General features: G+C 42.2%; 2 protein-coding genes across 2 annotated transcripts in view; one reads left to right on the top strand and one right to left on the bottom strand.

Annotated features, from left to right (window-relative positions):
• The window catches only part of PISD (phosphatidylserine decarboxylase), a 43,114-nt gene extending 40,913 nt beyond the window's left edge, over positions 1 to 2,201 (bottom strand). Inside the window, exons 1-2 of the mRNA XM_018557430.1 lie at positions 2,146 to 2,201; positions 1,947 to 1,984 (exon numbers count right to left, since the gene is read on the bottom strand). Coding sequence (XP_018412932.1) covers positions 1,947 to 1,984; positions 2,146 to 2,195 — 88 coding nt within the window. The 5' untranslated portion in view covers positions 2,196 to 2,201. The remainder of the gene's footprint in view (positions 1 to 1,946; positions 1,985 to 2,145) is intronic.
• A 1,853-nt stretch (positions 2,202 to 4,054) lies between these two features.
• The window catches only part of LOC108787751 (serotransferrin-1-like), a 33,961-nt gene continuing 21,531 nt past the window's right edge, over positions 4,055 to 16,484 (top strand). Inside the window, exons 1-5 of the mRNA XM_018557374.1 lie at positions 4,055 to 4,157; positions 8,871 to 9,029; positions 11,571 to 11,728; positions 11,851 to 11,950; positions 12,027 to 12,203. Coding sequence (XP_018412876.1) covers positions 4,055 to 4,157; positions 8,871 to 9,029; positions 11,571 to 11,728; positions 11,851 to 11,950; positions 12,027 to 12,203 — 697 coding nt within the window. The remainder of the gene's footprint in view (positions 4,158 to 8,870; positions 9,030 to 11,570; positions 11,729 to 11,850; positions 11,951 to 12,026; positions 12,204 to 16,484) is intronic.

Genomic DNA, 16,484 nt, shown 5'->3' with positions numbered 1-16,484 from the left:
TAAAAACGCTTTAAAAGCTTTTTTTTTTTTTTTTTTTTTTTGCATATATCTACTGCTTGCTAGCAGTAGATACATGCAAAAAAACCGGAGGGTTTAGAAACCCTTTAAGTAGGGTATACACGGTATACACGGTATACAACAAACGTTGGTACGCAAGATACTGATTGGAACTTTCGATAATTGCAACAGAGACTTGATAAGTCCCTTGGGAAAAAAAAATGTGTTTTTCATTTAGCATTTGATTTTGGAATGAATGGAGTTTCCTGAACAAAAACCACATGCACTGTTAGAATATCATTCGTGAAAAACTTTTCAACAAATTTTTTCGTCACTGTGGTGCAAATTGATCAGCGATTTGACCACATCGCCGATTAGAAAGTCAAACGAACGTTCTGAAATCGATTTCATTTGTTTGAAATTCTAACCATGTATACCCTACTTGAGTCCCATTCTACTTTACTTGTCCTGTCCTGTTGGCCACTCTTCCAAGCAGCTTCCTTAGTTCTAATGATTGTCAGCAGATATAACCGCACGGATAACTCAATCACCTTACTCCAATCACAATGGAATGTGTCAAGGCAAATGCTAATTGTTCAAGATGGCGAGAGATATGAAAGTTTGTGGATCATCCTGTTTTACTCTAATCACCATGGAAACAAAGTCTGGGACAATTGATAACTGTTTTAGCTACAGTATATAGCTGAGGGCCCATTCATACTATCATGTTGTAGTCACCCATGGTAACCATCTGTGTGTTAGGGAACACTGCATAAAAAAGAAAAAAATAAATAGTACAAGTCCATGTTTCTGTGTATTACATTTCCAGCCCATTTAGAATGAATGGCTGCCTTACCATGTGGTTTAACCTGTGGCGTAAAGCACTGTGAATGGGGCCTAAAAGGTGCTAATTATTATTATTAAATACCCAGGGTACAGATGTCAAAATGACAACATATGTGGGTGGCAGAGTTGCCAAAAGCCCACAGCCTTGTTTAAAGTAGCTAATGAAACTGGAGATAAATAAGACCAACTCTCTATTGGCAAACAGAGAGAGGCCAGAGTGCTTAAGGCGTGGTGGCAGAGATCTGTATAAATCTTTGTGTGCGCCACCTTCTACCTGTTACTGGTTGCAAAGATGTTTTCAGCTACATGACATCATTGGCTGCTAGAAGACTGATGGCTATCGGACAGCGTCATAGCAACCAGTGACATGGGGCTGAACACTGACAGTGAGTAGAGTCTAATATGTGACGTTGAGGGACTAATTCCCCATCTGGTCTGCCTACCTTGTGACTGACAGCGGACAACAGTGGATGGATTCTATTGCCACTAGACAGCCCACGACGATTGTCCCTGGACAAAGGATAGATGCGTCCAGGTACAAGCATCTACCCCAAGCTGTACCATGTATGATTATATGCGGACTACTGCTGACAGATGTGGCCACTGTCACCCTGTCATTAACCTGAACAGGCACAGTGTCCGAATCTATACGGGCACACCTACAATTCCTGCTGCTAGAATTCATAGGTTCTTGCCGCAGGAATCCCCAGCTGCAGCATTACACACTGTGTGAATGGGGCCTAAGAACAAGTCCAGCTGAATGTGACTAACTACTTCTAACCTAACCATGACCTGGATAAATCAGAACCTTCACTGATAGGGATATGCATGGGCTTGGTGAGACAAATCACCCTCCTGACCCAATCAGCTGCCTTCAGGGCATCCCAGCATCCCCCCCTCCATTCCATTTCCCAAAGCTACACCTAACAAAGGGAAAGGGGAATGACCTTGTGGCAGCTGATTGGGCAGGGAAGGAGGCATGTGTCACTGATAGTTTTGCAGAGAAATGTTACTCCTTATATAGATTCTGAGGAACAGAATAAAAATATATAGACAACTAATGCAGATAGAATCATTTATGGAATAGCTGAAAGCACACTCACTGGAATGGAAGCTTCGGAGCTGGCCTGCCGTAAAAAGCCTAGAAAAAGAATGAACACAATGTTATATGCCATATGACAAGCACTGCTCCTGAGGACACCTACAACACACGTTCTCTAGTCAACACTAGACGACATTAACAACACACATTGCATTTCTCCAGTCACATCCTATTCATTACATGAGGGAGAAATCTTATACCTGGTGAGTCTGCACTGAGGACCACACGCCCTCCACATGCACAGCGCCATCTTCCTCCTATCACCCTTGAGCCGGTTATGACACGGGTAAGGTAAGCTAAATCAGCCAATCCGTGCCGCTTTGTCTTCATACACTAGAGCGCCACTTCACTAGCCCACTTAAGGAACTACGGCGCCATCTTGCCGTAGACCTCGGAGCTGTGTTTGTTTGTGAACACTTGATGGCGATAATACAGTTGTGTCACAGGCAGGCGCTAGTTGAGTTGGGGTGTGGAACTAGTTATTCTCTACACTCGTGCAAGGAGGCAATTTTTATTTATATTCAGCCTGTAGTACTAGGAGCTCCCAAGTTCCAGCATAGCACTGGCTGGAGGATTGGTACCCTTTCTATTCAGTAGAGGGCCAGGGATCCCTTATAGCAAACAGAAAATGTGAGAGCATACCATAATTCAGTGTGCGTTTATGCACGAGCGTTTATACGAGTTTCTAGCACGTTTCTGATGCATTTTATTCTGTTGCATTTTCTTTTCTTTTGGACTCCATAAAAATTTTTTTTTTCAATTGTGTTTAAGTCCAGGCCATTTTTCAGTATTCAGCGCTGTGGTACTTTGGCATTTATTCCGTCATGTAACGCTGTACTGAAATTAATTTTGTACCATTTTTGGGGACAGATAGAGCTTTCTTTTGCTGGTATTTAATCACCACTGGATTTTTTTATTTTTTACTATATAGCAACAAAAGTACTGAAAATTATGAAAAAAAACTTTACCTTTGCTTTAAAATTGCGCGTGCCCGCGAAATTGCAAAAAAACTACCATGCCCAAAATTGGCCATAGGCGACGCTTTAAAAGCTTTTACCGCTCATCAATTTAGTGTTATCAGTGATTGATGGCCCAAAAGTATTGCTCTCACTGCAACGTTCGCGGTGATATGTAACATGTGTGGCGCAATGGGCGCAATCATCGTTTTCGCATGTAAGCGCACGTAATGCATGCGGGAACATTTTGTGGGTTTTTTTTATATGTGGCCTTTAATATTTTTTGGGGGGAACTTTAATTTCTTTTAAACTTTATTTTTTTCACTTAACTTTATTGTTATCACATAGGGGGCTAAGAAGCCCCCTATGTGATAGCCAATATACAGTGACAGGTCCTCTTTATGGAGACATCAGGAGTCTCTAATGTAACCTAGGGACTCCCAGAGAAGCTGGTGAAGCAAAGATCTGCTTCACCAGCTTCTCTCAGGCTTCTGTAGCCAGGATGACAGCTGAATGCAGAAGTGATGTAATATACATCACTTCCCTCATTCAGAGCACGGGGAGGAGATCAGAGAGAGATCGTGTGCTGATTCCCCTCTGATCTCTGGTGGAGGGGGCGCACACCCGCACACATAATACAAGCGATCGGCCGGCTCTAGATTTCCTGCTTGTGTGCGCCGCCTAGCGATAGGCACGAGCGGGGCGGGAAAGGATGTTTAAAAACGGCCACCAGCATTCAAGAAGCCACTGTCCGGCTGTTTCAATACAATGGGCGGACAGCAGGTGGTTACAGAAAAAAAAATGATTAACCCTTGCACTGGGGCTTTTTATTGTTTGCATACCTTATGTTTCTTTGTCTCCCCATTCTTCTCATGACAGCCATTTTCACTTAGGTCAGATTCATATATCTCCCTTTACTTCCTGGAACTCTGGGTCTGCTTCCCGAAACATGTGAACGTGCACCATCATCTAAGGAGGGGGGAGGTCTTTCTCCCCGAGATCTCACAAGATTTTGCAGTTTGCAGATGAGATTTCCCAGGAAGGCACTGGTGATGTAACCTTCCCAGGATGCATCTGTGAGGCCAGGGATACATCACTAGTGTGCGTTCCGCGGTGGAGCGCAGCCGCTAACCAGGAAGTCCTACTCGCGCCGATGCGTTCCTCCGTGGAACGCATCGGCCGGATGACGTCACTGGCTCCTCCTATTCCTTCCGGCTTAATACGCCGGCACACTGTCAGCTCGGCGTTCCACTATTGTGAGTGTGGAGTGAGCGCCTGCTGACTCTGCCGGCCACACGAACCCCTGGAGACCCCATACACAGGCAGAGAGAGAGAGAGAGAGACGGAGTGACCAGTACAACAGGCCTCTATATCTACCACCTGCTGTGGGACGAATTCCTGTTCTTACAACTGAAAGTACCATATATATCTAAACCTTGGGAATTGCTCCATCTGCTGGTTGTCTCGATACTGCATGCACCTGTGTCCAATTTAAACCTGCAAGTAACCTTCTCCCTTGTAAAGACTACCGATCATTGTAGTGCCTACTGCATATATACTGGTATGAACTGTTACATTCACAAATAACTTAAATATTACTGGTTGCTAACCTGACTGCTTTGTTCAACCTGCATCCATGCCCACAGTGGCATCAGCGACTATCACATGCCTCCAACCTTGTTTATCTGAGACCACTCGTATGCAGTAAATACGTCTAGGTCACTTAACCAATTTATTTGCTTCCACGGTAAATGATGGTCGGACTCCTAACTCTCTGTATCACAGATTAAGAGTGACGCCAGGTGTCCAACACTGACTACCGTACCTCCCTATTAAACATAATTACTTCTACTGATACTGTACCGTTGTTCCGCCACTGCGATTCTAAACCCCGTTTGGCCCGGGCCTTACAACTAGTGCCTCACTCGGGAAGTGTAAAAACAGTAATTCTAAGTAAAAGCAAAATAGGCTTAACTCATTCGTGACACTGTACGTCCCCGTCACGAAGTGCCCAAATGACTGATCAAGTACACTGTACTTGATCAGATATTGGGGCTGTGGAATGCAGGTAACCGCCGAGAATCAGCGGTTACCGTTCATTAATGGATGCCTCAGTATTGAAGCATCCATTAACCAGTTGCCGTCCGCCCGTTGAAAAAAAACGGACGGACGGCACTGCTGCATTAGCGGGTTGCCGTCTCCAGATGCCATTTTTTTTCTGCTCGCGCGCGGCTTTGTAGCCAGCCGATCGGGTATACGTGCTGGTGTGTGACCAACCCTCCCACCCCCTCTTCTGCTGCCGCAGCCCACCCTCCTGACCCCTCACCTTCAATCCCGGGATCCACTGCCCCATCTGTGGCCCGGGACCGGCCATCCTGTGCTATTATATAGGGGGATTGTATCCCCCTATGTAATAGCAATAACAATAAGTGTAAAATATATATATATATAAATAAAAAAAGTAAAAAGAATAAAAGTCACATATAAAAAAAGTAAAAAAACCAAACCAAAATGTTTAAGTCCCCCACCCCCACGTTTACGCACATATAAACGTAAGTACGTGTCCGGTGCACCAACATCTCTATCTGTCCCCAAAAAAATTGTATAAAATTCATTTCAGTACAACGTTGCATGACGGAAAAAATGTCAGTCAAAGTACCGCAGCGCTGAATACTGAAAAATGGCCTGGATGGGAAGGGGGTTTAACACCGCGGACTTCAAGTGGTTAATGAAAGAGTTAAGCTTTTTCAGACACCCGAGTCTGATAGTGATAGCAGTGCAGTATTTACTGCACTTGCTGTCACTGTTTGACAGCTGGTATAGATTGTTTTCTACAATGTTTCAGAATAGAAAGCTACCGTGTTTCCCCAAAAATAAGACCTACCCTGTAAATAAGACCTAGTACTATTTTTTGTAATTGTTAAAATATAAGACCTACCCCGAATATAAGACCTAGTTGTGGCCGGTGGTGGCGTAAGGGGGAACTTGAAGAGCCGCAGGAGAGGCGAGAGAGAATCAGCGGAGCCAGCATAAGCCAGGGAAGCGAGGCCGCGGCGGAGGGAGCAGAGCCGCATAAGCCGATGCTTCCTCTATAGTGCCGGCTTCTGTCACAGGCGGAGTGATACCAAATGCACTCCGCCTGTGAGGAATCATAGTGAAAGCGCTCATAAGCGATTGGTTACCAAACTGCTGAAAGATGAGTGCAAAAAGAAAGAGCTATTCTGTCAATAGAGCTATTTATGTTGTACATTAAAGAGCTATTAAAGAGCTATTAATGTTGTACATTAAAAAAAAAAAAAAAGACCTACCCCAAAAATAAGACCTAGTGTGTTTTTTGAGCCAAAAAAAATATAAGACAGTGTCTTATTTTCGGGGAACACGGTACATGTTTCTATTCTGAAACAATGTTTCAGGCTTCTGATTGTTCTGGGAACAATCAGAAGCCTTTACTGACACTGATCCTGACATGCAGCAGGATCAGTGTCACTAAGGTTATTATTGGCTGTTCCAAAGTTTGGAGCAGCCTAATAATAACCAAAAACGAATTCATTGAATTATCAAACAATCATAGTGGGATTCATTCACAATGACTGCTTGATATAATTAAACATAAATAAAATAAAAGTGTAAAAAATGTTTTAAAAAATTGTATATATTGCCAGGTTGCCAAACCGCTGCAGGTATAAAGTTAAAGCATCTAGAGCAGGGGTGGGCAAACTCTGGCTTTCTAGCTGTGGTGAAACTACAAATCCCATGATGCATCTGTCTCTGGCAGCCATGCCTGTGGCTGGGGGAATCTTGTAATGCCTTATAGGATTTGTAGTTGTAGCAGTACAACAGCTGGAGAGTCAGAGTTTGCCCACCCCGATATACAGGTATCTGCACATACCTGCAGCAGTCTCAAACTTTTTCGACAGACATAGCTTCAGAACTTCCTGATAGTGATGAATATTTCCCTTTTCTTCCTATCTACCACATTTCTACTGGCCAGTAAGGCTGCCCATTGAAGTGACGGGCCCACAGGGATGTGTGGGGCTGGAGCCTAGCAGAAAGCTGTAACATTACCCAAAGGTGTGGGAGATTGCTCTAGGTATGTGCAGGCACCTCATACCTGCAGCAGTGTCCACCCATCCTCATACCTCCCAACCACCCCAATTTTGCAGACTGTCCCAGGCTTTGAACTAAATCTCGGGATTCCGCATACCCACAACATGTCTCATCACCGGGTGCTGGAACACACACTCTAGCACCCAATGTCTGCATCAGACCTCCTACCAGAGCGGTGTCCGCACATCGAAATGTGACAAGCATTTTGCAGTGTTTCCAGGTAAATTACTGCACATACTTACAGAGAATTAATTATTATATCTGTGTTTTTTAGCCCTGTGTAGTGTGGAGGAGGATTGTTTATGAACGCACTTAGTATATAGAATTTCATATTACAGTATAAACACAGCTGTCTCCCAAATTCCCTTCAGCAGGATACCTCATTGTGGCTTTCCTCTGGAATACATACAATTCGGATAATGTTTAAAACTGTCAATTTATACTTTGTAATACCATTGAGCCAATTGCCAGAAACCCTTGTGCAATTTGTGTCTATATGTGAAATGCATTGTGTTATGCAACATGGACTTTTTAGTTAGAGCCTCTGACATAATACAAGGTGACCTAAACGGATCAGAATAAATTAAAACATTTTGCCATTACTTTTATCACAAATTATAAAGAAACAAGACTATATATGCAGTATATAAGAAAAGTAATATGTGGGGTTTGAGGCATTAGCTCAACAAAGGTGCTGACATGCCCCACATTGAGCACAGACCTTTTTTTCCTTACAACCGACACTGGGACATTTTTTCTTCCACTGACTAGTAATGCTCCTTACTGATGCACTTTGTACACTGTGTTGTCCTGACTAGTACACTCTTTGGGGTCTGTTTGGAAAATATTCGCAGGACCCTTCGCCCTGCACATATCTGTGAACATTTGTTTTAGGGGAATCATGCCAAAAACAAATGTTGTTAATATAGTTTTTTCCCAGTTGGAATGTAGTGTGTTGTAATAACACATTATGGCTACTAGATGGAGCTGAGGACCATAGGAAATAACAGGGTTATTCACAAAAGGGTGAAGGGTTTGGAGAAGGCAGGATAAGTGAACAATCTAAGACAACATAGCTGATTTGGAAAAATTCTCCAATTCATCTCACTTTCCAGTTCAGCTATGTTGTCCTAGATTATTCACTTCTGCTTCTCCAAACTCTTTGCCCTTTAGTAAATAACCCTGTAAATATATATAAATACATTTTTCTATGCTTCTCAGCTCCATCTAGTGGCCATAATGCAGTATTACATTACATACATTTGACCTCAAAAGAAATATAGTTTATTTTTGCATCTATTCCCACATAACAAACTTTCAGAAAGATTCATAGGGTGATTGGCTCTGCGAATCGGTTATAAAAAGACCCCTAAGATTCAAGTAATAATGCACATGCCTCTAATATATGGACAATATTTATTTTTTATCCCGGAGTTCAGCTGTATCAAAAGAACACTGCCTGTGTTTTCAACACCTGCTGTTTACTGGTTTGAACAGCACACTTGTTGCGACATAGTAATGGAATATTGTTTATATTGTTGGTCTTTAGATAGATGATCTATTTTTTTTATAAAGCTGCAGACAGAATGTTTGTCTTTGGAGTTAGTTATTTCTAGGCTGGTAGTTCCCTTGATTCAGATCTACCACAGCATGCTGCGGAGAATGTAACTTGGCAGGAAAGTTTGATGAAATTTGTGAAAAGGTGAATGCAGAATGGAATCAATGAGCCCATACCCATAAAACGTGAATGCTAAAATTAGACTGTTTGTGTCAGGAACATTTCTGGCTCGAAACAGCTTCTAGAGTATTACATATGTTACTGATAAGTTCCATCTGTAATGTTCTTTCTTCATTTCCTCTAGTTTCTCCTCATCTTTTCTCCCCCTCCCGCCTCCCGCTTTGGACTTCCACTATCCCATGTAAGCAGACGACAGCTGAGGAGTTTTCTTCCACAAACATGCGTCTTCTCTCAGTCCTGAAGCTTATCTTTCTTTCTGCCATCCTTCTCCATGTAGTTTCAGGTGGGTACTCAAATTTTTGTTATGTCTGTATACTACAGCAATGAAGATTTAATGCAATAACTAGTATACAGTATCTGAAGGCACCAAGGCTGTTTTCCAATAAACATAACTTTAATAGCATGTTTGAGATCACAAATATCAAGCGGGACATTGTGTACCAGGTGCAGTAGCAGTGGCCAGCTGTATGTTTGTTACTAATATCAGGTCAGATTTTGGGTAATATAAGGGCAGTAGGGCAGCAATGTTATTGGGTTTTGTTCAATTGCATTTTTTTTCTGCAGAGGGGGGCTCCATTACAATTTTGCTATGGGGCCTTGTGGTTTGTAGTTAATGTTAGTTTCTGGCAATGTAGTTAGTTCTTGTTTCCTGTGAATTTATTCTTTTTTATCTTTTAGTTTTTTTTTTAAAGTGAGGCAGGGTTTTATCATTACATTAGGTGTAATTTCTGAGAACCTGATGCTGATAGTGTAGCATTGCAACCAGGACAGACAATGAATGATGGGACATTCAATATTTTACAGTTGTTATTAGAACTTGAGGTAATAGGAAATCTTCAGATGAAGATGTCGATACCCACCCCCATCCATAGGCAATCCATCTTATCTAAACTTGGTCTTTCACAATATGCTGAGAAATGTCAGGGGTCTGTTTAGATCCCTAATATTTCCCCAAAGCCCCCCAACTGTAAAAAAAATTAATTGTAATAAGAATAAAAAATAAATTAAAAAAACACAGACACTCTTGCACACATATTATTAGACATGTGCAAAGACTAAAAATTTGTTTTGGACAAAATGAACGCAAACTAAAAATGTTTTCATTAGTTTCATCTAACAAAGCAAATTTTTATGCTATCTTGGATTTGACCATCAGCACATTCTACATGCGCGACGTCGGGTGACATAACATGTCTGTTGGGGGGCACAATTTTCTGTTCTTGCCTCGGGCGCAAAAGCAGCTAGCTACGGCTCTGATATGCACACCACCCTGCAGAAGAGAATGGCTAAGTGTAGATGCCGGGGGGCACAACACCAGCACTGGTGTCTATCATAACTACAGCACTGATGTCGGTGGTGGTGGGGAGGTGGGACAACCATCTTTTTCAGCTGTATGAAGAAAGTTAGCATAAAATGTGTAAGAAAATAATGGTACCTGGAGCTGGGCTTTAAAATGCACCTGTGCCAAAAATATGGTAACTATTTACATATTCCTAACTAAGCATGAGCATCAGGTATGGATCGGCCATGCATTCAACCCAAACCAGTTTTGGGCAGTTTGTCTGCCCACACCTCGGGCCAGTGCAGCAGGAAGAGTGTCATTAAGCTGTGGTATGACTACTGCCTTTAAATGACAGATTCCTGATGGCTTGTTTCAAACTGTTATTAAGCCAGTGCTGGTCCCAATGATGTTACCAAGGTTCCCCAGCCATCATCATGGCGTCAGGTTGTTGTGTCACCGGGCATTGCTCATCATGATTGACGATAGATCTACATCTCTGGAGGCCATAAATTACCTTGAATTTACATCGTTTGACTTTGTCACGTATCTGGTGGAGTCTGAGTTGACAAGGGCGGCCTCCCTTGCAGCTTCAGTCCCAGAGCCTCTGGATAGTCGAACAGGTGTGCAGGGACACAGAGAGGCACGAGTGCCAGATGTCCCCGTGCCAGGAAGGGTTAGTCTCTGTGTTGCTGACGAGCCCTGGGTAGAAGAAGAGCTGTAGACACACTAGCCAAGCCATCAACAGGCAGGCAGATCAGTACAAGGCGACAGACAGGATCATATTCAGCAACAGGCCAGGGTCAGTAGCGTGCAGGCAGTGAGGTAAAATGCAGCAGATAGAAGCGGTAGTCGAGGAACAAGCCAAGGTCACAGGAACACAGAAAAGCGCAGTACTGTGCACATGTGGTTGAATGCACGGCCAGGCACAACTCTATGAACTGAACAAGGTGCGTGCACACACGTAGATGCTCGCACACACATAGATGCCCATACCGAAGCCCTGGCTCTGGCTACCTGACAGACTATTTCTTTATTTTTTGGGGTGATTTTTTTAATGAAGCTGGGTCACCCGGGATCCCCCGGCTGTTTTGTTTTCAAGCACCAGCACCCAGAAGCTGAGCTGCTTCATTATCTGTGCAAAAGCCTTGTGCATGTCAGCTGCTTCCTTCCCCTGTGTATGCGCTGTTGTTGTTTACTGAGCTCCGGCATCACTCAGCAGAGAAAGCTCCACCCATTGCTCTGAGGAAGGGACTAAGTTGGAGGACAAGCAGTCATGTGACCACACATAAATGGATAAAAAAAGTATTTCAATGGCGATTTTATAAAGTACAGATATGTCAGTGATAAAGCAAGGGTAGAGGAACCATTTGCGCTATTCATTATATGTTGGATTTCCATCTATTTATAATTTTTCCGTAATGTTCAGAATATATAACTACTTTAGCCTTGACGCAGGTTCACCAGATTGCTAGTTGGCTAAATATGGCTGTTTGCATTTCTTGTCCTAACAAAGTATTAATAAAATTAATTTATCTTCTAAAGGGAAGAAGTTTCGCTGGTGTACACTGTCTGAAGGAGAACAAAGAAAATGTTCTCACTTGGCTCGGACTCTCCAGAGCGTGTTGCCCTCCAATAATGCATTTTCCAGGGTATCCTGTGTCCGAGCTCACAATATACAAGACTGTATGAGCAGGATCAGGGTGAGAGGACTCCATTCAGCTTTGTGAAAAAAAGATAATCAATGCTGGAAACTATCCTTCATTGCATGTGTCCTGTTTTGTGTGATGATGGTTTTTAATGCTTAACTTGTGTGTGTTCACAGGGAAATAAGGCTGATGCGGTGTCCCTTGATGCAGGAGATGTCTTCACTGCTGTCAGACGTTATAATCTGGCAGTGGTAGCAAAGGAACAACATGCTGAAGGTAACATATTGTTCATGGAATCATGTAAGTGTTACTGGTTAAAACCGCAGATACAGTAACTATGTTTTCCATACAGGAAGTTGTGTGTTTGCAGTGGCAGTTGCCCGCCGTGGTACTCTGAGTATTAATAACTTAAAAGGGGCACGTTCTTGTCACAATGGAGCCAGATGGACATCAGGATGGAATATTCCTCTTGGCTTCCTGCTTTCCAAAAACCTACTTCACTGGGATGAAGAGCAACCCTTAGCTAAAGGCAAGAGCATCTGAACAGTTTGTATTATTTTATATAGAATAATTTACACACAACCCAATTAGCTGCACTGTATTTAAAACACTACAACAAACAAGTGCCTAATTTACTTTTTAAAAGTGAAGTAAAGGAGTATTTCATCCTTTTAGAAGCATACCAATATGCAGCATTCTACAGCTACTTGAGGTTAGCGCAAAGCAAAACACCAAATTCTGTGATAAATATATTTAAAATAAATAGCTATTTACCTATGTTATTTATTTTTAAATGCACTATTTTATGGAAAATGCAATGTTCTGGGCCTAGGACATTGAGTTGAAGCATAGAAAGCAGAGATCACCAGCACTCAGTCAAAAGCATAAGATTATTTTGTTTATTTATTGAAGAAACATGTCACAAGCGTTATTTATGCTAAATTATGCTTGTGGCATGTTTCCCCCCAAAAATAAGCACAAAATGTAATGCCTTTGACTGAGTGCTGGTGATCTCTGTTTTTTACGATTTTGGAAAACATGGCGCCATCCATGCAATCAGTACGAGCACCACGACCATTAATCAAGGTCCAATTGCTGTAAGGAGTGCAGGAGACACATCACAATACTAAGTGAGTTAAAGCAAACATTTGCTTTGCCAATACAGGGAAAAGCAACAGCTTTGCTTTAAAGCCCAATTAAACTTTCAGTTTAAATCAGCTAAATACATTCCAGGTGCATCAAAACAAAGGATGTATAAAGTCTTACCGTCTGTTTTCTTTAGAAAGCAGCCACAACTCGTGTCAAAAAGTATATCCCCTGCCATCATGCTGCAAAGAAGGACCCGTTCTTTTTGTGTGAAAGCAGTGGTCTCCCTGCAGAGTTTCGACATACCCCTTGCTGAGTCAGACCTATCGTTCTGCAGTCAGCAAAGATTTTTCTCCCTGCTGTTTCAAGAGCGGTAGCACTGACTTAGCAGGGGACATACCGGCCTCTTCAGAGTGATCACACCTCCACTTTGTACACCTTGTAAAACTATTGTTTTTACCACATTTCTTTTGGTGTGCTTGTGATGCATACCTGACATGAGCCAAATCATCAACATATAGTGTCTGAGTTAAAGATTATTTGCATCAATCCTGGAAAATGTTTACTCTAAAATGCAGCGCAGATATTAGCTGCACATCAGCACCTTGCCTGATCAGGCAATGATCTGAACATTGAACTTTCTTTGATACATGTCTAGATGGACACTCATCAATGGAAATTAGTAGCTTTGTGATGCTTTGCTGCCTGAACTTCTCTCTCCCATTGGCGATGACTTCCTGTTCGTGGTGCAGAGAGAAGAAGTGATATAGCAAGCTGTCAATTTGCTACAGGGGCCGCTGTTTGTTAGGGGCACTTTGCACAATTGTGCGCACAAATATATATGGGAAATATACCTACCCACTAAGTACCTACTAACTTTTCCCTTGCTACCTTGCTGCTACCGTCAGCTGCCAGGAGCAAATAAAGTACCTGTACTTCGAGATATGGAGGAGCATGTGACTCATTCCATGTTACAGTGCCAAGCCAGTAGCTAAGCACCAGTGCTGTCACATGGGAAGTGTCCATAGCTACAGCATGAGACTCGTAGCTTACACAGCGTGGAATCTCCTGCTTCCAACAGCTAAGTGGAGCCACGAAAGGGCAAAAATGTGCTGCTGCTCTACATGGATAAAACAAAGGTTCACTTTAAAGTGACATTAACTTAAATGTTAAAAATGAATTCAAGCACCTTAACTATTAACATAAATGTATCTTATTTGTGTAGCACTCAGCTGTAGACCCTCAAATCATCTATGAATTGGTGCGGTCACTGTTCTTCCTTCTGGAGGGTGGCTACTTTTGATCCCCATGGTCCCTGTGTTGTAAAGTAGACACCGCTCCAAGCTCGTCCTAGTGCTGGACCAATACCTGACATTTAGTTTACCAATTTGTATTGAAATTACAGTATATTCCATCACTGGAGTGAGGTTGGAGCGGTGGCTAATTTACAACACACACAAGGATCATGGGGAACAAAAGTAGCCACCCCCAGAAGGAAGGACAGTGTCAGCACCAATTCAGAGATGATTTGAGGATCTACAGCTGAGTGATACACTAATATCCTAAACTTTTTTAAATAGTTTGGGTACTTGAATGTGTTTGCATCAATGCACCTTACAATTAAACAATTTAGGCTCAATGGCTCCCCTGTGCTCTTTTGCATGCTTTAGAAAATATACTAAGCTATAGACACAAGGTTCTATCCAACAGCAACCCCACCCATATATGAGGTCTACACACCTGAAATCACCTGAAGAGAAAGTAGTGTGTAACATTCAGCAAAGGCACTGCTGCAGCTCAAAGGTGAAACTAAATAATCATTACATTTCCAGGGAACATAACCAGATACTATTTGTTTAGTTGCAGTTTTTATCCTAAAATTAGTTCTGCTTTTAATCTAATGCTAAGGAGCAACTAAGAGCAGTACAGAGAGAAATATACAACCAGTAATTAGCAAGGCATATAACCATAAATAAAGTCGTTTGACAGATTATTGTTCAAGGTACAGATTGTGATCTACCCATCCAGTGGAGGCAGCTATTTTGTAGCGAAAAGGACTTTAATGAAAATAGCTAATGAATTTGCTTGTTGGCTTGAAAAAAAGCTTTCTTCATTTTCAAATGGAAGAGATCGGTGTCACAGTTTATAAATTGTACAGGTACAGGTTTGGCATAGAGTAAACTTGTACTTAATTTTACACTTAAGTCAGTAAAGTAAAAATGCCTGTCTACAAGTAGGCAATGCAAGATGCATTGCCTGCCTAAGATGCACAGAAGAGGCTTCAGTGGCTCATAAAGAGTTGCTTTATGAGCCATAGAAGCCTCTTATGCTTCCCTCCCTGTTTTAGTTTCACTTTATTTCTGGGTCTTGACTTATGGCATCACAACGGGTGGTGCGGTGCGCACTGGGAGACACCATCAGAGGGGGTGACACCAAAATGAAATGAAACATTTTGGTGTCACCCCCTTTGAAAAGTCGGGCACTCGGCCATGAACCGAAAGCCCGACAGCTGCACGAGAGAGGAGGGGACCCGGTGGGATACCTTATCCTGCCGCCTGAACGTCCCGTCCTCTCTTTGCCAGCGTCTATCACCAAGATGGCTGCTGGCAGTGCGTGTGACTTCATTACGCACTTGTGCAATGATGTCACGCACGTACATGATGACTTCACGCACATGCACCGGGTGACACCCAGCCTGGGGACGCCTTTGGTCTTGACTTTCGCTGACTTAAGCAACAGCAACCACCATTCCTCTGTCCAATGAAAGTGAACTTAAATTGACACTAAACTGCAGGAGATAAATCTTCAAGTACCCTGACTATTAACAAAAATGTATCTTGTGTATCACTCAACTTTAGATCTTCAAATCATCTCTCAATTGGTGCTAACAGGGTGGCTATTTGTGTTCCCTGCGTGTGTTGTAAAGTAGCCACCCCTCTAAACTTGCTCCTGTAATGGATTACAATCTCAGGTTTAGTTTTCTAATTTGTATTGAGATTATAGTCCATCATGGGAGCAAGCTTGGAGCGGTGGCTTCTTTACAACACACACAGGGACCATGGGGAACAAAAGTAGCCACCCTCTAGAAGGAAGGACAGTTATAGCACAAATTCAGAGAACATTTAAGGATCTACAGCTGAGTGATACACACATAAGATACATTTGTGTTAATAGTTAAAGTACTTGAATGCATTTATAAGATTTCACCCCTGAGTTTAGTGTAATTTAATGCCCACTAAAGCAGCCTCATTGAAGGCTGGACTGGCAGTTACCAGGGCTTAGCCATGAAGTCAGTGACAGTCAGGGATCAGAGATAGTCACATAGAAGGTTTATCTGCTCTTAAAGTGTATGTCCATCCAGAACTTTTTTTTTTTTGTATTATTATTTTGAAAGGAGTATGGATGGATTAGAACTGCTCTCACATTTTACTACTAGATGAGGGACTGTTAGAAAGAGTTCTCTTTACTAACTGTCACAGTGACAGCGGTTTCACCAAACAATAACATAAACGAACATAACAATATTTTTTTTTTAGAGTAGTATTAGAAAATCTCACATTAAGTTATGGTTTTTTTTTTAAACCTCTACAGGGGTTCTAACCCATATTCACTTTTGGCTGGACATAAGTGCACCACACACATTACAGTCTGATTGTACAATATCCTTTAGATTTTAGACTTGTCTAATTGGATACAAATTGGTTGGAATGATTAGATAGGTGCT

The sequence above is a fragment of the Nanorana parkeri genome, unplaced genomic scaffold (genome assembly GCF_000935625.1).
Source record: "Nanorana parkeri isolate BGI_ZX_2015 unplaced genomic scaffold, ASM93562v1 scaffold282, whole genome shotgun sequence".
Taxonomy (NCBI): domain Eukaryota; kingdom Metazoa; phylum Chordata; class Amphibia; order Anura; family Dicroglossidae; genus Nanorana; species Nanorana parkeri.
This window is presented reverse-complemented; position numbering and strand designations above follow the sequence as displayed.